The sequence below is a fragment of the Micropterus salmoides genome, unplaced genomic scaffold (genome assembly GCF_014851395.1).
Source record: "Micropterus salmoides isolate LMB-PRFRI ecotype aquatic unplaced genomic scaffold, ASM1485139v1 Ms_hic_scaffold_16, whole genome shotgun sequence".
Classification (NCBI taxonomy): Eukaryota; Metazoa; Chordata; class Actinopteri; order Centrarchiformes; family Centrarchidae; genus Micropterus; species Micropterus salmoides.
This window is the reverse complement of record NW_024040707.1, coordinates 6,478,371-6,502,948: the sequence shown is the minus strand read 5'-3', so window position 1 is coordinate 6,502,948 and position 24,578 is coordinate 6,478,371. Positions and strand designations below refer to the sequence as shown.

General features: G+C 41.4%; 1 protein-coding gene across 1 annotated transcript; it reads left to right on the top strand.

Moving 5' to 3' along the window:
- The first annotated feature begins 1,027 nt into the window (after positions 1-1,027).
- agap2 (ArfGAP with GTPase domain, ankyrin repeat and PH domain 2) lies at positions 1,028-23,471 on the top strand. Its single transcript, XM_038721839.1, is given in 20 exon segments — positions 1,028-3,071; positions 3,074-3,445; positions 7,453-7,511; positions 10,330-10,417; positions 10,572-10,657; positions 10,785-10,920; positions 11,916-12,050; positions 12,199-12,317; positions 14,337-14,489; positions 14,645-14,719; positions 15,102-15,206; positions 15,709-15,889; positions 17,200-17,325; positions 17,459-17,593; positions 18,024-18,083; positions 18,401-18,552; positions 19,505-19,595; positions 19,778-20,000; positions 20,991-21,270; positions 22,112-23,471. Coding segments are annotated over 20 exon segments (3,531 nt in total). The 5' UTR covers positions 1,028-2,323; the 3' UTR covers positions 22,319-23,471.
- The last annotated feature ends 1,107 nt before the right edge of the window (positions 23,472-24,578 follow it).

Below are 24,578 nucleotides of genomic sequence, written 5' to 3'. Positions count from 1 at the left end.
TTAGTGTTGTACAGTACCTCAGAACATACAGTATCTTGGATTTAATCATAGATGAGTCACTGTATGTTAATCAAGTAATTCGTTAAAAGCACAAACATTTTTTACATAATTTATCATAAGGAAAGATTGCTACAGCTGTGTTTGAATGGGTTTGATTTATTTACACAGATTTAACAGTATATGTGTTCAATCTTTTTTTCATTCTGTCGTCCAGCTATTGATGTCCAATATGCTCTCATCCTCTCACGCTATTGCTCGGTTCATGCTGTGAGCCCAGAGCTTACCCACTTCTGCTAATGAACACATGCCGTAGTAGGCAATAGACTACAGATCAATACACTCACAGGAAATCTCTTTCATTCACATGTACGGCACACACACACACACACACACACACACACACACACAAAGTAAAACACTCACAGAGAGAAACACCATTTTGACACAGAGATCCTGTAAGGGATTACAATACAGAATGTACCAAAGGAGGAAGAGGAGGAGGAGGAGGAGGAGGAGGAAGGACATGGAGGAGATGATTGTGCCACCAGAGCCAGGAAGATTGTAACACCTTAGCAACAAACAAGCCAAGCCTCCTACTGAGGAGGAGCCACGCAGAGTCACACACACACAAATACACACACACTAATAGACAGCTGAAGAGAGATGGATGATCCTGATGAAACTATTCTGGCAGCTGTATAAATGAGACAGGGAGCAGACACCCGGACTGAGTGTCTTTTTCCCCCCACAAACAAGCATCTATCTTTTTTTCCCCCGTTGTTCGCCTCTCTCTTCTTCTTCCCTCTCCCTGCCACTGATCTTTTCTCCTGCGGTCTCCCATCATTTAGCAGGTCCAGCTTGTGTGTGCAATGCTGCTGCTTTACCACCAGCCGTTATCCCCCCCCCCCCCCCCCCCCCCCGGCACGCAGGGAGGAAGATTGAGGGGAGGGGAGGGGATGGGGATGGGGATGGGAGGGATGAGCAATAAAGAGCAGGGAACCTGCACAGACTGAGAAGAGCAGCAGCAGAAACACAGAGAGAGAGAGAGAGAGAGAGAAAAGAACTGAAAGGGAAAGACGAGAAGCAGGATCCTTCTGCATTGTATGGATTGACTATTGGAACAAGGAGGGGCATGTAGAGGGAGGGACATTGGAGATTCCTAGCAGTGTGTTTGTGAGAGCAGGAGAGAGACACGTAGAGTGTGAGAGAGAAGAGCTGTGCATGTGTGAGGGTGTGTGTGTGTGTGTGTGTGTGTGATGTGGACTCATTGAACCTGTGCGACGGCGTCTCTATCGGAAGGCTTCAGAGGTAGTCGGGGAGCTGTTTGAGCAGTGACTCGCCTCAGCGCCTCCTCTGTGCCGGCGCTGTGTTCTCATGCTCAATGCCTGATGCCCTCAGAGGACACAGGCTGCCCGGGAGACAGCGAGAGGGACGTGATGGCCGGACGCGCCCTGGCTCTGTCGTGCATCTCCAGATATCAGCCCGGGCTTCTTTTGGCTTCTCCTCCTGATCTCCTTCAGCCCTCATCAATGTCCTTCCTGTGTGTCTCTGTGAGGCTGCCTGTCTTCCTGCTGCCGCGCTCTCTGAATGGATGCTGCTGTCAACACACATGTGTGGCTTGCAATGAGAGCCCATGATCTGGACTGGACTGCATACAGCTCTGGGTGTACTGTGCCATGCTGCTTTAGGGTGACACTAATGCATTTTTAAAGACTTTACCTTTTCACGTTACAGCTGCTGTTCATCACATTCTTGATGACGTATGATGCGGGGCACTTGTTATTCTGAATTGAATCCTGGTTTTTGCTTTGAGTGAAGAGGACGGACTGAGCGACATATAAGATGCGGGTTCTGCACATAAAAATACGGTCAAGTAAATAATTATCATCAGGAATGAGGCGTGAGACACCATTATGAAGATTTATTTGGCACAGTAGCTGCAATACTTATGCAGTGCATAGATTTTAATTGGGTGTTTTCTAGGAACAAAAGGGCCGATTGGGCTGCACTGACAGTGTGCTGAAGGTTGTCAGGAAGAGCGGATTTCTTTTCTGTATCCCAGAAAAATGAAAATTGCAGTCAGAGAAGATATCCGTGACAGAAATTAAAATCCGAAACAAAGAAAAGGGGATTTGGGGGATGGATGAAACCAACAGACCCTCTGCTGTTTTATCTTCCAAAAAGAAACTTAATCTCCCTCCATTTAGTTTTTTGTCGTCCTGTCAGATTCTTTTACACCCCAATACGCTGACAAGCTGTCAGTTGTTCATGTCGCTCTGTCTGGTTTCATTCATCTACTGTGTGTCCACTGAAGCCTGACCACATGAGCGGAGGCGGCGCCCTGCAGCAACGCACCACCTACCTCATCTCCCTCACCCTGGTCAAGGTAGAGGCTGTGGAGGAGAATGGAGGGGAGGCCAAGAACAGCACCCAGGGGAAGGAGGTGGAGGCCGGGCCAGGAGGAAGGGCAGGCGTGGAGGCGGAAGGAGAAGTACCTGCACGGGCTGAGAATGGAGCTGGAGCACATTGCGCTGAGGATGCTGCTATAATGAAAGGGAGCAAGTTAACTGATGAACTCAAAGATGGAGAAAGAAAACCCCTCAGCCATCTGAAAGATAAACCGCCCTCCACTGTCGATGTCCCGAGAAAAGAGAGTGAAAAGCCACCGTGCAACCTCTCAATCCCCTTACCTGCTGAGAGAGTGACAGTTCAGAAGACAAAGTCTGCAGAGATAGACCTAACCCCAGTTGAGAAGACCCTTTCCAACCCAGAGGCAATCCAATGCAGGTCCCCATCACTGACCACAACACCACCAACAGAGGTGGTCGAGCCCAACCGCACCCCAACCAGGACCAGCCTCCCTATCCGTCCGGTGGGACAGAGGCCTGTGAGTCTGCTGAAGTCTCACAGCAATGTGGCCACCCGTGGTCGCGAGCCCAGGGATGGTAGAGAGCGCAGCCCTACCTCAGCACAAAGCCTGGATCGGAAGGACTGCCGCATGCCAACACGCTCACCAGGGCCTTGTAGGGCCTCATGGGCAGAAGCAAGCAGACCTGAAGGATGGAGGGACCTGCGGATGAAGCTCCAGCTGGAATACCTCTAGAGATTGGAGGTGGCATGACTGCAGTGATGAGAGACATCCCCAGGAAGGAGAGACTAAAGACAGGTTCGGCCTCCCTACCTGCGCCTGCTACCCAGGTCCCCAAACCAGGACGCAAAGGTAAAAGCCGCACGCTGGATAACAGTGACCTGAACAGCCTCTCTGAAGACCTGGGGCTGGCTAGGGAGGCCCAGCAGGCACAACAGGGCCAGCGAGGCTCCGCTAAAGACAGGAAGATGCTCAAGTTCATCAGTGGCATTTTCACAAAGAGCAGTTCAGGGGCAGCGGGGTCATCCTCCACAGCACCTCCTGTCTATATACAGAGAGACTCCAGTGAGGAGGAAGGTAGGAGGTCACACACACAACATCACTGTCACCTCTTCAACTCTAAATCCGCCCTTCATGTTAACTACATCCACGACAACAAACCATTATCAGCGACACTCCTCTCTTCACTTATCAGAGCCCCCTCATCTGTGCATTGACATCCATTTACATTGAGCGTGGGTGTGGTTGATCCTTTCATAGAGCCCAGCGCAGAATATATTTGCAGGCTATAATACTGTCACATGCCAAGAGATATTTTCCCGAAGCCATGAGCGAAATTGTACCATGTACAAATTGATGACAGATGAAGTTCTTTGATCTGAAAACTGACAATGGAATCATCTTGGACAGTCGTAATCTAATTCCCCTCAGAGCGCGGGCAGATTTCACACCGCTGGAGGGGTAATCTCTGCACTCACACACACACACCCCACACATATACACTTAAGCAGCGTTCCCAGCATGGGTTTAAATCTCATAATGAAGCCAAAAGGGGGAGAGGTGCTGGTGGCATGATCACAGATGGATTGCACTGCTCCAGTTGATATTTGCCTCAGCTTTAATTCCGTAAAGCTGTAACCGTTGGAAAGAGGGAAAGACATGAGGCGATATTTGTTCACCCATGTCAAAAAGGGAAGTGTGGATCCACAGCCAATCAAGAACATTTCAAATCCTGTCTTTGATATTCCACCCACTAGATGTTCTTCCACTATATATTTTTTTATTTTCTCCCTTCGCTCTCACTCTTTGTCTTTGTCTCTGCCAGGCTTTCCATTTAAATTCCATCATGTCAAAAGCATTCTCATGGCATTTTAAGATTTAGGAGTGTTGGTTGTGAGTTACCATCGCTGCTTTTACTGCCCTCTACGCTGCTTGTCGACGGCTGTGGCGTACAACAGTGCGCTTTCACAAACATGTTTGCTCAAAGAAAGAGCGCGCGCGCGTGTGTGCGTGTGTTTTATGTATTCATTCACTCATTGCGTATTCACACTGTTACACATGCACACTGTGGATTCAGTCAAGTAGTGAGACTGCCGACTGCACACACTCACACACACAAATTTGCACACGTTCATACGCACACTCACATACTCGGGGCAGGAGGAAGTGTTGCCATGGCAACCGGCAGGACTGCTGCTTCTGCCGCTGCTGCTACAGAGGCAGAGCCTGATGAAACAGAGGGGTGGAGGAGGTGAAGGAGAAGGCTGTGTGTGTGTGTGTGTGTTTGTGTGTGTGACCGTGCTTTGACATGGGCTGAGAGGATTCTGATAAAATTCCAAAAACAGAATTAAGTTTGAAAATTGGCAGTTTTGTATGTGAGCTACAGGCTACGTATGGGGGTTGTAGTGGATCAGACGTGATTGGTTTGGAGCAGGGAGCGTGGATAATTGGCTTTCTGTCGAAATCTGTGTCGAGGCAGCAGAAGGATCACACTGTCTGATCACTTTTGGCAACAACAGCAGGCCATAAAGAGAGCTTTGAGTCAGCAAGACAGACAAAGATAGACAAAGTCTCTGAGTGTGTGGTAGGAGTTGTCCTTTTCCCCAAGGAGCTGCCTGCAGCTCGTGTGTAAGCCCCTTTTTTCTGCATCTGTGGCACATCATCACCCGCTGCATCTGTGCGGTCTTGGCCTGCATGCTCCATAAATTTAGAACCAGGCTCGAGTTTAATCATCATCTGTCTTTGAAGGACGCATCACACATTCACACCCTGGATAGCAAGCGTTACATCTGTCAGACTAGCCTCCCGAAACCTCTTGGTCTCCTCTGTTGTCTTTCTCCATTTTATTCCTTTTCTCCTTGTGTATTTTCTGATACATATTTATTCTATCTCTGAATTCATTTTTTGCCACGCTAGCAGCATGATCCCCAAACCTTTCCTCGAGCACAAGTTTTCACTTATCCAGTGAAATATTTCAACATCTACTTCATCATCATCAGTTTAGTTTAGACATTCATGGTTTGCAGATGATGAATCTTAGATTGTTTATTTTTAGTAAATCAGACTAGGGGTCGGTTTCCCCCTTGGTGTGAACACAGTAATCACACTCAAAACAACTATAAACTATTCCATTAACATGAGAAGCTTACCGAACACATCATCTGTTTAACGTGTTGGTGGTAAGCATATCGTTGTGCATGCTCAATATTAGCTCCCTTGTTCTGCTCAGCTGTCTGTAGTCTTTCTTCTTTGCAAAGTGATAAAGAGTACACTATATTCAAGACGTTTGTTCAAAGTGCGTTTGGCATTCTGCTGCTATAGTTTTGCCTGGTATATAGCCCAGATAATTATTACCACGACTTTGAGCAAATGCAAACTGTGCCATTGCTCCATGTTAAATTGCATAGCAATGTTTCTCTCACAGAAATCTGCGCTAGTCCAGGACACAGGACCTTCTTCTTGTATTTACTTTCTTGCTCCTGCCCCAGACACATCTGACTAATAAGCAAAGTTCTCACATGTTTGTTTGAAGTGATGCATTTTGGATCACATGGACTTTTCTTTGTGTGAGAAGAAACCAAACTAAAGTTTACAAACTCATTAACTGATTCAGACCAGATCAAATAAACTGTAGGTGTGAAAATACCCTTTATGACTGTGGTGATCCCCTGACTTCATCTGTAGTAGCACCATAATCAGGTTTCAATTTGCCCAATACTTAGGTTTATGAAAAAATCCTTGCAAAACTAATGACATCCCCATCAGCCTTAGCTAGCGTGATAAACTAAGATGGTGAATGTGGTAAACACTATATCTGCTAAAATTAAGCACATTAGTCAGCCTCGCTGTTCACCCAGCTAATACTAAGGCAGTCTTAAACAGTCCTGCAACAAATCCTCATGAAAGTTATAATGTTGTTTAAAGAGTTGTTGATTCAACTTTACAATTTACATTTTGGAGGTTGCAGTTTGTAATGCTGTTGAACTGTATTACATTATAGAGAGAGGTGTTTCTTTTATTTTGTCCACCCAATTCATATCAATCCCATCTAACGATATGTAAATAAAAGAACACATATTTTTGTGTAATGTAATACAGTTCAACTCCAAACTCCAAAATTATAATACAGGATTTTTGCAGAGCTCAGACTCCATTAGTTTTTGCTAGGTGTCCCCGATAATCAATGAGTGTAGTTTTTTTCTGTCTCTGAATCAGTTTTAGTCTCTCCTCCGCTATTTCTTTCACTCAATTCTTGTCCCGCTGAAGCTGCAGCTGGGTGTCTGGGTGTGAGCGTCATATCACATTGGCGGCATGCCACCTCTTTTGCCCACTAGGGACGTTGGCACAGCTGTGTGCAACCCAACCCCTCCAGACTACTGTACTATACGTGCATGTGTGTGGTCGTGTGAGGTTTCTCCAGCACGCACACACACACACAAAAACAACACTCAAACTTAGTCAGTCGGAAGAAACTGGTAACTCATTTCAGTATTTTTTCAACATTGTCTGCTTCCGGCTTCTTCGGTATGAGTGTTTCTTCTCTGTTTTATATCTTTGTATATCTTTAAATGTCTTTGGAAACACAGACATTTGCAGACGTTACCTTGATTTCTAGGATATTGTGATGGTCACTTGTTGACTATTCTTTTTTATTTTTTAGTCAAAAGGTTAATCAGTAGTCAGACTAGTCAATAATAAAAATAATCGTTAGCTGCAGCTCTAATTTATTTTAGTTTAGAGAGGAGATGCAGTTCAAACCCACAGAGGAGTCTTTGAATCTTTGAATGACCATCCAGTAAAGGGCTCAGTAACTCACCACACAGCTGCAGCACAAGGGGAGCAAAGTGGATAACGAATGGCGAGGCCACACCTTGTTGGATCCCCTGTTGTGACTTAAAGGTTATATTAATTTAAACGACCTGCTCGGCCGCACGTGCGCTTATGGCGACCAGTCACGCAGCAGCTGTGTGATTTATTGCTCTCTCACATGATGATGGCTGCCCTTTTTACTGTACATGATCAAAATGATGAATCTCTCTCATGTCTCTGCCTCACTGACTTTGTCTCTGTCTCTCTCTCTGTAGTAAATATTGCCAACAGCCAGGAGTGGACACTGAGCAGATCCATCCCAGAGCTGAGACTGGTGAGGAAAATGTATACCACTCACAGCCAGTACACACCTGTATCAGAGACTGAAGAATTAATTCATAATTGTGTAATTTTCTTTGGAGAGGTTGCTGTAATAAAAAGTCTTTAATGAGTGCAAACTCAGCAGAACTTTATGTAAAAATATTTCTTGACACTCAAAATATACACTATATAATTATATTTAACTATAACTAAATATACCTTTATGCAGAGGTGGAGAATAAATAAAGTTACTCAAGGTGTTAAGTTAGTGTAACCCTACTTAATATATTATATTCACTCTGTGGACCCTTTATTAGGTACACCTAAAACTGTTCTACCGTAAAGTCTCCTTTTATGACGCCTATAATCAGCTGTGAAAGTCAGTAAAAACGGGCCCCAGTGCAGGCTATTATGAAGGGCCCTTGGGTTCCACAGTTAGGAAGCAAACACACTACTGTATTTACATAGTACAGAATTCAGAGAGAAACTTCAGAAAGAATGAATCAGAACCATGGATAGTGCTGTCACTGTTGAAATCCTGAAACTTCACTACAAACACCTGAGTGCAGGGTAGGTGTCCACTGTGGCGCTGAAATGACTGCAGACTATTTTGGGCATTGTACAATGAGCTCACAAATCAAGGACAGAGAGGCAAGAGATTATGGTAAATAAGACAGAAGAGCGCTGCAATACTAATCAACAACACCATGTCCTGAAAACTATCCAGCTACAGCGCACACACAGTTTAATACCCATAAGCACATGTACATAATCAAACCGCTGCTCAGCGGCGACCTGACCCCATGGCCCTTAAGATACACCAAATGCCTTGAAAAAGCACTTATAGACTATACTTACTTACTTATTTGAATGGCATCCCACGAGCCTTGCCTTAAGCAAAATCTTCGAGAATGTCCTCAGTAAAAAAATCCAAATGCATCTAATTTGGGAGCTTTGTGACCCTCTCTTCCTGTTCTTTTCTCGCTTGTCTCTTCTGGCAACAACTTATTTGTTTGAATGGCATGACTGCTAGCTTGCAGGTGGGCTCTGCTGGTCTGCTTGTCAGATTTTGCGTTTCACCTAGCCGAAGTCTTGTCGTCTTGTCACATGATCAATTAGAAATGTAAGATTGTGAAACAATATATGGCTACACATATTACCCAACAACCATCACTGCATATGTAGGCTATGTGACACGAATACCAAAGAAAATAAGACAATCTTCATTCTGTGTTGTCTGTGGAATTTAATTGTTTTATACTTTTCTTGCTACAGACTTTTTGATTAAACTACTGATTGACACCATGGCAAAGGTGGATGTGCACATTTGATGGTATACATACAACATGATCTCACATGACACAAAAAGGTCTAAGATAAGATGGGAATCTAGAGTACAATTTACACTCTACAGTGTGCCCCTCTACAGAGCCTCTGCAGTGTGGGCCCCAGTGCGGATGAACTGTCTGCACTGTCTTTACTTACGCCCTTGCCTATAATGTTTAGTTTTTGTTGCCACAGTCATAGGGGCATTAAATAGGGAGGACACAAGATTAGAAACCCCTTTCAATACAATAACACCTTTAACTACACTGAACAAAATTACAAATGCAACACTTTCTTTTGCCCCCATCATCGTGAGCAGAACTTAAAGATCTAAGACTTTGAGTTCAGCTCACGATGAATGGGGGCCACTCGAAAATGTGCAGTTCCATCACACAGCACAATGTCACAGATGTAGCAAGTCAAGGGAGCGTTCATTTGGCATGCTGACTGCAGGAATGCCCACCAGAGCTGTTGCCCGTGAATTGAATGCTCATTTCTCTACCATAAGACGTCTCCAAAGGCGTTTCAAAGGATCTGGCAGTGCATCCTACCGGCCTCACAACCGTAACCACACCAGCCCAGGACCTCCACATCCAGCATCTTCACCTCCAAGATCGTCTGAGACCAGCCACCCGGACAATTGCTGCAACAATCGGTTTGCATAACCAAAGAATTTCTGCACAAACTGTCAGGAACCGTCTCAGGGAAGCTCATCTGCATTCTCGTCGTCCTCATCGGGGTCTCGGCCTGACTGCAACTTCGCGCAGCCATTGAAGAGGAGTGGACAAACACTCCACAGGCCACAATCAACAACCTGATCAACTCTATGCAAACTCCATTTTTGAGTGGCCCTTTATTGTGGCCAGCCTAATGGACCCATTGCCTGATCAGCATCTAATGCCACAGCTGTGAAGTGGATGGATTATCTCAACAAAGTGCTCACTAACACAGATTTTGATAGATTGGTGAACAATATTTGAGAGAAATAGGCCTTTTGTATACATAGAGAAAGTCTTAGATCTTTGAGTTCAGCTCATGATGAATGGTGGCAAAAACAAAAGTGTTGCGTATAATTTTGTTTGGTGATGTCAACAGAAATAAACTAAATGTTATGACAGAGCTTTTGTGTTGGATTGCATTATATTGTACAGGTTAACCTAATAAAGTGGCCACTGTGTGTTGCTGCATATTACTTTGTCTTTAAGTATAGTATTGCTACTTCTGCTCAAGCAAAAGATCTTAACACTTCCTCCACTGCTGACTACATGCCCATATATAGATGAAATAAAACAATGAAGCAATCTAAAAGCACAAATTCAAAAGCTGCTGACAGACAGATTAAACTGATTAAAAGGAACAAAAACATATTCGATGGAGGAACTAAAACTTTGGGTTGAATGTGATTTAATTCAGTTTGAGAGTTCATTTTTCATGCATTATACTGTGCGCGCACGCTCCCTCTGAATGAGCTTCATGGTGTTTTATTTCCTTCCTCCTTCTCTCAGGGCATTCTGGGTAGTCTAAAAAGTGGCAAGTCAGCGCTGGTGAACAAATACATCACAGGCAGTTATGTTGCACTTGAGAAGCCTGATGGTAAGAAACATAAAGTACATCTTCTTTATAGCGTGTCCTAACAGTCGCTATTTATTTATTGTGTTCTCAGATATGTCTGAGCATATTTCATCCAGCCCGGTGTGTTTGTCACGCTGCTGAATAACTTGTCTGTCATTGTCATTGTCCTTGTCAGGTGGCAGATATAAAAAGGAAGTGCTGGTGGACGGACAGAGTCATTTGCTACTGATCCGGGAGGAAGCTGGCCCACCGGATGCACAGGTGCGCCTTTGTGTATGTGTGTGTGTGTGTGTGTGTTTGTGTGTAAGAGACAGCAGTTAGTATGCAAAACAGAAAATACCTGCAGACTTGATCATTCATCATCCATCATCTTGTTCCCTCCCTTCAGTTCACCAGCTGGGTTGACGCAGTGATCCTGGTCTTTAGCCTGGAGAACGAAGCCAGCTTCCAGGAGCTTTACCAGCTCTACAGCCAGCTGAATGCACACCGCACAGATATCCCAGTCATAGTGGTCGGCACCCAAGGTCAACACATGACTCATAGTCCTGTACATCTACATATAGGGACTAAATCATTCGTAACTAGATGGCAATCAGAGTTTACACTGTAAAACATTTTACACTGCACCTGCTTTAAAATATATGTTTCCTTGAACTAACTGAACTAAAGTTGAATAAGTTTTGAATAATTTTAAAAAATGTAAAATCAAACAAAGTTCAATTATAGATGTTAAGTTCAGTTAACTGTTCAGTCTGACGTTGTAGTTCACAGTTTGAAGAATCAGTTCTTCTTTTGACATATAGGAACCTACAGTTGTGTGTCCAGTATAAAGACGGCAGACGGCCAGTGTCATGGTTAACATTGTTTTCATTATTAAAAGGAGAAACAACTGTGATAGACTGTATTTTAACATGTAATAAATACACAAAACAAGTTTCTATCATGATATGTTTTCAACAAAAAAGGGAAGTTTTAACTATCAAACAATGCATGCTGGGAAACAGAGCATGTGAGCAGAGTCCTAAACAAACTGGAGCATGGCCTTATTTCCAGCTCCATCCTGCTTCAGTGTAGTTTTGGCTGTTCAGTTTTTTTCAGTGCTAGGCTAGAATTTAAGCAAAACATTTCAACATTTCAACTTCGAAAATGTTAAAATATGTTTTATTTTAATGCATTCGAAGCATTGGTCAGACCTCAGGCAGCAGTGCTAAGGCTGTAAAAGGGATTACAATTTGAAAGCCAGTTATTTACGTGCAGTTACTGATGTCACTAACACTTTGTTACTTGCTTGCTTACCGGGGTTTGATGGCGATATCAATTTCCTCTCTGTGAGTTCAGCGGAAGGAAGGCTGAGTACAGGAGCTGGAAGCTTCACTAAATAATTAATGAATTTGTAAAGAAAAAAGGGGCCGTCAGATTAATCAATAAAGATAATGATCGACAAGTAAACTACAAGCCTGTATTATATATACCCCTTTGCGGGACTTTCTGTTCACTGACCTATTTTTTGAATTTTTAGATAAAATAAGTAGCACCAACCCCCGTGTGATCGAGGATCAGAGAGCCAGACAGCTGTGTATTGATGTGCGTCACTCACTCTTTTACGAGACCTGCGCCACCTACGGGTTCAATGTTGACCGAGTCTTTTCAGAGGGTGAGTTCACCGAATGTTTATCTTTTTGTGAGGACGAGCAGCCTGATTCACCTGTTATTAGTCACTGATGTTACAAACAAACTTGTGACACATATTTCTGATAGTAAGTTGAGTGAAAGAGTTTAATGGCCACTGTGTGTTTTTCCAGCTGCCCAGAAGATTGTAGCTCAGAAGAAGCAGGCGGCGCTGCAGGCCTGCAAGTCTCTTCCAAACTCTCCTAGTCACTCTGGAGGCTCCACACCTGGATCAGCATCGTTCCCTGGCCAGGTACCACATCCTAACAGCTGTAGTTAGTTTTGACTTAAGACACTGTTATATATGAAAACACAACAACAAATCTTCTTATTCTTCTTCTTCCAAAAGAATTTTTGTTGTTTTTCTTGATTTGGATCCCCATTAGTACCAAGGTACAGCAGCAACTATTCTTCCTGGGTCCACACAAGTGGGCTAAACATTACATTATAATGTAAAACAACTACACAAAACAAACAATGAATCAACAACAATAAAAATACTAATGATGATAATAACAGTGACAACAAGTACACCATTATCTCTAAAATAGTCAGTAAAACAATAATTGTAGTACCATTAAAAACCGCTTATACAGTGACAATTATACATTTGATACTATAGAGTGGTGGGTTGTAACTAAGTACAATTACTCAAGTAGCTACTGCACTTAAGTACAATTTTGAGGTACTTTACTTGAGTCTTTCTATTTTATGCTACATTATATTTCTACTCCACTGCACTAGCTACTTTGCAGATTTAGATTATTAATACAAATTATAGATCAACTAATCAATGATTACATTTGTAAAGTAATCTAAAATGAGATAACTACCAGCTGTGAACACATGAATGCATCAATAATTATAATCCAGTAATATAATACTGTATATATAATTCTGAAATGCTTTATTCAGCATAACAAGTACTTTTACTTTTGTAAAGTATATTTTGATATATTTTTATCTAAGCAGGATTTGGTGGTCACCGTGGTATTTCTACTTTTACTTAAGTAAAAAAACAGAGAACTTTTATTCCACCACTGCTGCTATATAATATATGCACTAAAATAACTTTAACAAGCTGTACTCTAAATAGTAGAAGAATTAACTGACTAACTGTGCAGTTTTAACATTGACTGGTAAAATATCAGATCTTAACTGGGCAGCATTTCACTTCTTACATAAATCTTTGTACCATATTTATATTTTCCAATCCTAAATGTATGGTTTATGTAATTTAACCCACCGTTCCTTATGCTCAGCAAACATCTTTTTATCATCATCATTTGTTTATCCCAAATAAATTATTCTCAGCTTGTTTTCTTCAATATCAAGTCGCCAATTCAATAACTGAGCTATACTCTGTTCCCAACCCACATCTTTCCACTACAGACTACTTTTGTGCATAACCAAAAAATAACAGCAATGTTTTGCACTGATTCACACACAGAAATATTTCACAGACCCAGACACCTTGTTTGAAAATCCTCAATCATCAGGAGCCGTAACTTTCCAGTTTCAGAAAGAACACTGGCATTTTTGGTGTTTAATACTAATAGCTTCAGGTGTGAAACTTTTTTATTAGTTGCTGTTGTTCTTCTGTTTAAGTAAACACAATCTTTCTCCAGTCTAGACAGATATTACATAAGACCTGATAAAAATAGGATACTGATGAAAGTGTTGTGTTGTTGCCATGCTGGTGTTTTCTTCAACATTAAAGCACTTTATTATTCTGCTCACCTCCATAAAGCTTCAGGAGAATTTCTCTTTGCATTCCTGATGCCAAAATATTTCAGTACTGATGAATAAAAGAGACAAAATTATTTCTTTAAAAAGGTGTTCCATGGAAATATATACATATATCTTTTATAAACATGAGTAAAGTAGGATTTTTAGAGTCAAAGTAAGAATGTGGCGTTCTCTCTCGGTGGTTTTGGTGGTTAAGCATTCACCTGTTACGTGCATTATAAAGTTAAAATCGTCTATCAAACTGACATCTAATTTTCAAAGCCATCTCCAAGAGCGTTCATCACCTCCGCTACATCCATCTCAGCTCCATGAGTATCACATTCACGATAATCGATGGCTGAAAAATTCATACTGTCGATCATCGCCCACTTTTTGTACACTTACTTCACCTGTTTTTCATCTTTCATCCCATTCTCACTCTCTCCATCTCTTCCCTCACTCTCTCCATTCCCACCCCCCAACCCTGCTCCCTGACCTCCTGACCCCGCTGTCCTCATCCTCCCCCGCTTGCTCCTCCTCTCAGGCCAGTAATGGCCCAAGTAGTGGCTACGCCTACTCCCTCCCCTCCACCCCTGTGGTCAGTCACAGAGAACTGCGGGTTGCACAGGGAGAGGGGGGAGGCAGCGTCAACGCACGATCAATGAAGAGCATCCCCAGACGGCCCTCCCTCTTCAAGGTCAGTTGTCACCAACTGCCGGTGTCTCACACCTTTTAGTTTCCTGTCATCTCTCGCTCTCATTTCACCCCATTCAGCTCCATGTCTGACGCTCTCTCTCTGCTCAAATCGTCTGCTCTTTATAAACATGTTTGCTGCTGTTGGATTTGTTTCAGAATCGGGACACAGACAAGAAGGCTGGTGATGGAAAAGGAGACCTGAGCGGCGTGCGGGGCGTTCCCATCAAACAGGTTCGGTTAACAATACAAACAGTGCCAGAAATACACTGAATTTCCAATGAAGTGGGTATCTACATGCTTCAGTTTGCTTGAGGCACAATCATTTGTACCAGTTCCCTCTTTAGTAACAAGGTGGGAACAAAAACGCATGTCTTTTTATTTCATCTTACATAAGCAGCTTGAAAAAAATGAGCTGTTTCATCCTTTTCAACCTTTCTCAAGGGTGATCTATTAATATTGTGCAAGTGCTTTCAGCTACTGTTGTCAGGCCACTCATTCTGTAACACAGCTACACTTTGAAGAGATTGCTCTGTTGTGACGACTCTAAATTTAGGCAGATTTGTTTTGTTTTTTTGCGAGTGCAGTGACCTATTTTTTTTATTTTTTTTGACAGAGCATCCTATGGAAGCGAAGCGGTAGCTCTCTGAATAAGGAGTGGAAGAAGAAATATGTCACCCTGTCCAACAATGGCACGCTGTCTTACCACTCCAGCTCCAGTGTAAGAGAACACCAGTAAAACACAGTGAAGATTGAAGTGTCCACTGTGGACAGAATATCTGCAGAGTTTTATATTTAACCACAGTTTCTGTTTCAGTGGTGTTCAATACACACCACATTTGTCTCTATAATTGCTTTGAAAACTTTAATATAGATTTTTTTTGTGATTTAACATTTGTATAGCCATTGAGTTTCCTGCACCACTGAATAGGACCTTAATGACAAACAACATAAGAATAATCAAACAGATTTAGAGCGAGCCTGAGTAACATTTGCTAAACAGTGACAACTGACAATAGAAAGCCTAAGTGCCTCCCTTCTGCTTCCCCCCATGGGACCTTATTTTGGAAAAACACGTATGGTAGTCACCAGCAACAGACAACTAATTTAAACTGAATTCAATATTAGAATTTGTAAGAGGAAGAATTACTTCTTCTTTTAAAAGTTACAAGGTCTTGTTTATGTTTATTCTTGGTGAACATGTGAGATGTTGTCGTTTTCAGGACTACACACAGAACATACACGGAAAGGAAATCGACCTGCTGCGTGTGACAGTAAAAGTTCCTGGGAAACGTCCTCCGAGAGCCGTCGCCCCTGTGGGCCCCTCACTTGCGCCCCCCGGCTCTGTACCTGGAGTTAACGGGCTGAGTAAGGAGCAGACAGCCGCTGATAACACTAGTACAGGTACTTCTTATTGTGAACATGCATTATCACTGAAGGTCTGAGTTTAATTTAAAAGATAAGGATGCTATTATTTTATACTTTTCTTGTTATCTATTCAATTCAATTCAATTTTATTTATATAAGCGCCAAATCACAACAACAGTTATCACACAGCGCTTTTCATAAAAGAGCAGGTCTAGACCGTACTCTGTGATGATATTTACATAAACCCAACCGTTCCCACCAAGAGCAGCACTAGGCAACAGAGGCAAGGGAAGACTTCCTTTTAAGAGGCAGAAACCTCGAGCAGAACCATGGCTCAGGGTGGGCGGCCATCTGCCTCGACCGGTTGGGGCCAAGGAGAGAGAGAGAGCGAGAGAGGGGGAGAGAGAGAGAGGGATGGAAGGAGAGAGAGGGGAGGGAGGCAGCCTACACAATATACACACAGAGGCAGTAAAGGTGATGTTGCTATAGACTAAATGAAAAATGGTACAGATATTTATAGTAGTGTTAATGATAACAATCGTAATGTTAATGATTATAATAACAATAATAACAATAGGACTAGTATCAATAATTGTAGCAGAGGGTGTCGAGCAGGAACACGGGGCCAGCAGGTGACCCGCAACCACAGATCCAGACTCCACAGCTCCAGAGCAAGAAACACCTGCAGGAAGTGATAGGAGGAGAGAGGAGAGAGACGAGAAAGCACAAGACTACCAGAAAGGGGAGAAGTTGAGTTAGTAACATGCAATAATGGGATGAGGTTGCATACAGATGGAGAGAAAGTAGAGGAGAGAGGAGCTCAGTGCATCATAGGAAATCCCCCTGCAGTCTAGGCCTATAGCAGCATAACTACAAACCCCATGAAAAGATCAAAATCAACACTGTGTTAGTCTGTCGCTAAATACTTCACCCTATATTGTTTCTGTCACTCTGCCCCAAGTTCACACTTTCATACTGAATAAATATTTTTTTTTTTGTATAGTTGCGTATTTCCATTTTACGCTATTTTATACTTCTACACAAGTACATTTCAGAGGGAAGTATTGTACTTTCTTAATTAATTTAACAACTACAATCACTTTTCAGATTGAATTTGTAAAATATTATTGTAATAAATTAAATTAAACTACCCAAGTATGTGAAGCAGTTAATATTAGCTTTAACTTAAACAGCCACAATATTAAAGTGCCTGCTTACTGATCTAATAACATGATAATGCAACACTAACAAAGGAGTATTCTGCATAACGAATAACATATGATTTCACTCTTGCACATCATATGAATATGATTTACTGTATATAAACTTCTCACTTCCTCTGTCAGTTCCTCAGTTGTGTCCTGCCACCCTTTCTGTGGTTGATGACCGGTCTGGTGGTTTGTCACCTCAAGGAGGAGACAGAGGACTTCAACGCTGCCCCTCCTCGTTGTCTGCCAAAGCGCAAAGTGTTGGTACGTATTACTGGAAATAAAACCCTTACGGTCATTGCCACCAGTTCTAAAGCACTCTGGTTATACAGCTTCTCTAAAAATGCATAAAGCTGCTGTTATAAATGTGTTTCATTATTTTTGCACCGAATGTCAGATGCTCTTGAAGGGGCAGCAAGTCCTTTTGCTGGGAAAGACCCCGGCCAATCATCTCCTATGAGCGACAGGAAGAAGAACAGGAGGAAGAAGAGTATGAATCAAAAAGGAGATGCAGCAGTTGGGCAGGCTGAAGGTAACATAACTTTCAGGGTTTACCAAGAACTATTATTTGCATGAAATACATCTACTACCGGTAGTATTGTGATAAAAACATATTTTTAGAATGAATAACTACAAAATGAATGCATTAATAAAACACTAAAGTATGTGTTCAAGCAATTTAAAGAAGGGCAGCATTTAATTCTTGCAGTCACCACCTGTTAATATAAACAACTGGAACCTATTAAATAATTTGTTTACATATTCACATTATTTACATATTCCTACACAGTTTTGCTTTCTCTCATGCCTCTGTCTTCTACCTCTATAGCTTCTGTGAGGATACAGATTAGTGAACATGCTCTTCTTTCTCTGAATATTTATAACAGCCTTTTCTTGACACTTGTACTTGTCTTTCTCTGTTTCTCTTTTTCCTTCTCCTGTGCTTATCTCTTGCCCTGCAGCCAAACGCAAAATGTGGAAATTAAAGAGCTTTGGTAGCTTGAGAAACATTAATAAGACAGGTAACAAGTGAGGGCGATGGAGCTGAAACAGCTTGTGTTGTGATTTACATACAATATCTTCCCTCTGTCTGTTTCCCTCTTCAGTGTGCCTGACATCCCACGCTCGACTTGTCCATTTGACTTGTGTTTATTGTAATAACCCCAATACTTTTGTGTTCTCACCTTCCATCAAACTGCTGTTTTGCGTTGTTTTGCATTTGTTTGTTTTTTGTACTTCCTTCACTGACTATGGATTCATAACAGCCATTATATTAACCAATACAGTAAATGAGTTGTCTTTGTACAAATCTTACTGGAGTTTTCATTTTTACTTGCAGATGAAGAGAATGCTGACTTTATCATAGTGACCTTCACCGGGCAGACGTGGCACTTCGAGGCTCAGAGTTTGGAGGAGAGGGACTCGTGGGTGTCAGCTATAGAGAGCCAGATCCTGGCCAGCCTGCAGTCCTGTGAGAGCGGCAGAAACAAGGTGCACACATTTTAAAGGCAATAAAAAACTTATTTTCTCTGTGAGTTTCTTACTATGAGAAGCCAGATCCTGCAAGCGCACACATTTTCATCCAAAGTCCGAACAGTTTTGGTTATTTTTGAATTTGTGTTTTGCTTTTGTCACAAATGTCCCTGGTTGCCTCTGTGTGACAGGAATGAGACAGGATTTGATGGTACAAATACATCTTTTGAATAAACTGTGTGACCTTACTGTCCTGTTAGCAACTGAGCTAATGAGTTTGCTAACTGACATTTAGCATGCTTGTTAGGACAAAGATGTTTTTTATTTCCCTCTTCAATAAAACTCTTATTTGAATAAAATAAAAAACAATAATGAGAAGGCACAGCACAGCAGCTCTGAATGCTTTCTTGTCTGACTAGTCTACTAACATGTCCCAGCTGGCTAGCATGTTAGCAGTTAGCTCTCCAGCTACAGTTGTTTATAAACTAGCCCTGCAGGTGTTAACTGTCACAAAGCTTTCCCAATCAAATATTTCATGAATATGCCTATAAGAATTTCACTGTGACACATTGTTGTGTGAGCAGGCCTTCAAACGCTTCATAAATAATAACTAAGGAAGCTTCTCTGTTAAAGATACCTATACACACTTAAAGATACTGAATACAAAACGTTATCAGGGGCTTTAAAAATATTCATTGTGTTATCCTGCTTAAAATTATGTAAGATATGTGTGAGAAAGCTTTTTTACATCCTTTTTGTAAACTTAAATGTGTCACCACAATCAGTACACATGATGCAGTGTCAACAATGCGGACGGATGGATGTGACATGACTTCACTGAGCTATGTGCTGTGATTTAAGCATTCACAATAAGGCCACGATGGATTTTAACTACCATTTGTTCTTGTAATATAAGTAACTGTGTGGATAAATTATTTAAATAGTTGTTTGTTTGTGTGTGTGTTTGCAGGCTCGGAGGAGCAGCCAGAGCGAGGCTGTAGCGCTGCAGGCAATTCGCAACGCCAAGGGCAACAATCTGTGCGTGGACTGTGAAGCACCAAGTGAGTTCTTTAATGTTGACATCTTTCCCTCCTGTTGCAGATTTCTTCTGGAGGATAATTCTGCTTTCATGCACCATCCACAGCCTGCGGTGGTGTTATTGTTTACACACTTTATTTCTACCCAATAAATGGTGTTAGTTCATTATGGGTTTACTTTCTTTAACCGGTCTCTTGTCCTGCAGATCCCACCTGGGCCAGTCTCAACCTGGGTGCGCTGATCTGCATCGAGTGCTCAGGCATCCATCGGAACTTGGGGACTCACCTGTCTCGCGTTCGCTCGCTGGACCTGGACGACTGGCCCGGAGAGCTCACGCAAGTCCTAGCTGCCATCGGAAACCACATGGCAAACAGCATCTGGGAGAGCTGCACCCAAGGCAGAACCAAACCCACACCTAATGCAACACGGTGGGTACAACCCATCGCCAGATTGATGAATGCGTTTTCAGACAGAAGCTGGTTTCAGTGCATGCCTGTACAATACTGAAAGCAACTTGCAGAAACAGAATGTCTTAGGCTAGCTTCCCCTTCCTTGGTAGGTAATAACACACTATAACGAAGTTTTAAGCAGAAAAAATGTATTATTTTAAAGTGTGTCACTTTGTCACCAATTAAAATTTAACTGGTGTTAACAGTTAATAAATTATTAATATCTTGTGGTCATTCATAGCTTGGTAGCTGTATTTAGCATTATATTATCCCATACATTTATGAATCCTTACTATTAAATGTATAAACATATGTTTATACATATATACAGATCATTCACGTGTTTAAAGCTCATGCAGACTTGATGAGCATCAAGGCTTCTTCATTATTTTGGAAATAGAAGTTCATAGCAGTTTAGACTTCTTCTGTACTTTTACTAGCATCTCATTGTCTTCATTGTATCAGTGGATGTCTCAATTGTCATGGAAAGTGAAGAAGTATTTATTAATAAATAAATGCTTAAATACTTAAATATAAAATTTGAATAAAATACTTCATATTTAATATTAATATTAAATATTAACTGTTATATTTACAGTCATTAATTATCTGTTGCAGGAGTTACAGATGCTTGATGACAATTACATTAATTGCATTATTAATTGTTTATATACTACTTATAAGAGCTACACCAGGGGGGTTAAAATAAAGTGTTATCAAGAAGCATTTCTGTTGCTGCATTCAAGTGCTTATCGAAAACTCAGAACTCATGAGATATGACATATAGCAAACCTTTTTAACCACCAGAAACAACATTGTAAGTTTGTAAAAAGATCTCAGAATCTCAGATCAGGAATAAGATGATGGTAAAACAGCACCACAAGTGCACACTAAGATCACTATAACTTAGCCCTTGTTAATCGTGTACTGTGCATGACTGGATGTCCCATGTGTGTCTGTTTTTATAAGTGAGGAGAGGGAGTCTTGGATTCGCGCTAAGTATGAACAACGGGCGTTTGTGCCGCCCCTTGAGCCAGCCTCGGGGCCCCGTCTTCCAGGGGAGGGTATGCCGGTGTGGCTGCTGACTGCGGTGACTGAGAGAGATCTGCCCAGACTCCTGGTCCTTCTGGCCCACAGCACCAAGGAACAGATCAACGCTGAACTACCTGGGTCGACTTCACTGCCTCGCACAGCCCTGCACGCTGCTTGTCAGCTGGGGGATGTAGTCATGACCCAGCTGCTCGTCTGGGTTGGTTTCTGATTACTTTTAACATTCGTTTAGATTTCTTCTTTGATTCTTCATACTCGACATTCTGTATGATGTTAGATGCTCATAAATGAGAAGGGAAATAGATTGTAAAAGGCAAAACAGTTTCATAATAAAGTAGGACATAGTAGTAGTACTATTTAAATTTCATGAAACTTTATACTTCAATTCCACTACATCTCAGAGGGAAATATTGTACTTTTTGCTGCACTACATTTGTCTGACAGCTTTAGTTACTATTTATATAACAGACTACAAGTTGCATTTCCACATTTGCTGATTTATAATTTTTCTTATAAACTGAAGGCTTAAGTCTCCTCCTTCCTAAACCAGATAAACTATTTAAACTCGCCCACTCCAGCATTAGCTGGAAAATACATTGTCACAAATCTGAAAAACAACAGGTCTGTTTTTCTGAGCTCATTAAAAACGTGGACTTTATAGAGATACTTGGTTCTCACCGGAGAGCAACGCTACAAACACATGAGGATCGTATAGAATATAATGCATTGCTGTAGATTAAACTACCCAACAGGATGTAAAGTAGTTAAATTACTTCAACCTTGAACATCTACAGCAGTAAAATGCAACATCCACATTAATGCAGCAGTAAAATTAATCAGAAACATCCTCTGTAATAGTAAAACACTGACATTTGCTGCAGAAATTTACTTTTGATACTTTGAGTACATTTTGCTGATAATACTTTTTCTTAAGTTTGGTGAAGGCAGGACATTTTACCGCACACACTGTTCTGCCTTTAATCAATATGTATTCTAAAAATAAGCTTACGTCGAGCAAATATCGTCTCTCTGTCCCACAGTATGGAATCGATGTCAAAGCGAAGGATAACCAAGGCCAGACGGCTATGAGGATGGCCAGAAAAACAGGGAGCAAAGGCTGCATTGATATTTTGCTCCAACACGGCTGCCCCAACGAGACGTCCCCCCCCACTGCCACACCCGTCCTCTCCCGCCGGTCCAGCACTGCCAGCCTGGGCCGAACCAGCTCCAGGAAGCGGGTGTCGTAGCGTGAACTGAAGATGCTACCACACAGCAGCTGGTGACGACTGGAGGATGCTTATTAGTTAGAAACCTTTTAAAACAGGGAGACAGCTGACTTTGGAGAATCTATAACAAAAATTACAGGACTATATCATAGTACTAAGGATTTAAAAATGTTTCTGAAGACTGAACAACATATCAAGCAATTTAAAAGCAATATTCATTGAATTTGTTGATGACAGATATATTGCTGAAATACTGTGTTGTTGTCGACCTCGTTTTAAAATGAATCAAGTAGAACTTTGTAGTCGTCTTCTGTAATTTTAGACCAGACACTTGAACTGTCTCTGTTTCACTTCCTCCAGAAGAAGTGCAATAATCCAGCTATGGTGACGAAAAGCAAGAGGTTGTAGAGCGAGCTGTGTCGGGTGACTGGATGGTCACTGTTGTGAGAGAATCAGTGCATCGAGAGGGTGCTGCTTTTATTCAGATTTGTTGTGACTGGACCAAAAGAGCAATTATTTTCTTTGGCTTTACAAACAAAACCTACAATATGTCATGTTGTTAGTTATGTGTGCCTGTCGCAGCAGTATAAAGGTCAGCTTGGCCAATATAAACTGTTTTCCAGTGACAAATCAGCTGAGATTATTCTGCTTAGACTAGAAAAATGAATAGTTTGGAATATGAAATATGTCAGTGTTACTCTTACAGGTCAAAGATATGGCATTTTAATATTCTGTACATGTAACTATACTACATAATTAATGTTAAACTCTGTAACGAAGACACAACTGAAAAATCAAAGACTCAATTTTGTAAATGATTTCTACTGGTAGTTTTGAAAGTATGTCAAGTTTGTTTTTTCATCATCTCTCATAATTTCTTATTCTCCTACATGTCATGAAAGCATAAGCCAGTAAACAAATGCTTTAACATTATGTAAACATGTGGTTTTATTTGTTAAAAGATTTATTTGGGATGGCCAGACGACTGCATAAAGACTATGACATTATTCATATTACTGTTGTGTAGGTCCCATGAGTTTACAGTGAAGTACGAAGAGTTGCAGGTGTCGTTGTGACTTCGGACACTTTGTGGGTCGTGTGAATCCCTCGTGAGCTAAAAGAAATGGTTACCGGAATAAAAAAAACTTTTTTTTAAAATTAGCATTTACTATGATTATTTGTTGTGTTTTATTTTGTCTTTGTCTGGGCCTGACTGCTGCATAACATTATTTAGTGTGTTTTTAGCCATGCTAGCGCCGTGGCCACGAGTGAAACATCTCAGCGACTGCAGGATAGATAGCCGTAAAAAAGATATTTCATGGACCCCACAGGATGAAGCCTACTAAATTTTATCTGGTGCCATCATCAGACTAAAATGTGTGCAATACTTTCATCAACTCATAATATTCCCATCAGCCTCAACTGTACTTTGTGTTCGGCACTAATTAGCTAATGTTAGCGTGCTAACACACTTAACCAAGATAGTAAACATTAAACCTGCTAAACTTAGCATTTAGGGCTGGTAGAAGTGGCTTTAGATTTAGTTTTGTTTTCTAATTAACACTGTTAAAACAAATCGAGGAAATACAAGTAACCTAATAAGGGAGTGGGTAAATAAATCTTTATACCTCTACTCCACAACAATACAGAGGGAAACATTGAACTTTTTACTCCACTACATTTATTTGTCGGTTTTAGTTAGTAGTTACTTCACAAAATAAATTGTGAAAGATTAAACCTTTTTGGCACGACACACCTTATATAAAAGCAGAGTCTAGTTGGGGTCTTGTACACGTTTCAGGTGTTTATGAGTTGTTGAAAAATCTGATAAAGTCATACAAATCTGTGTAGTAGAATGAGTTTTTTTTCTTATTCTCTCTCATATTAATAATCACACAACCCTTCAGATTTTTATTGTGACCTTTTGGAGGGGCCCCAACCCCTAGGTTGGGAACTGCTGGACTAAACAACCTGACTGAAAATAAACAGAGATGTTTTACCTTTTAAGGACTTTAATGTAAAGTAAATAAAACTAGCTCCACCTCTACAACATTAGTTTTATATCATATACAATATACAATACACCGTAAAACTTCAGTTAAAAGCCAAGTCCCAATTAGATGCCTGTCCCTTTTACTGGCCAGGCATGGCTTCTTGTTTTGACAAATAAAGGCAGGTCTAAATTAGACGCCTGGTCTGGTTTTCATAGAAGCTTTTTGGACGTATAAAACCTTTTAAAGCCCACCAGGTCTCCTGCTTGAGCTAGTTCTAAGCTGCTTAG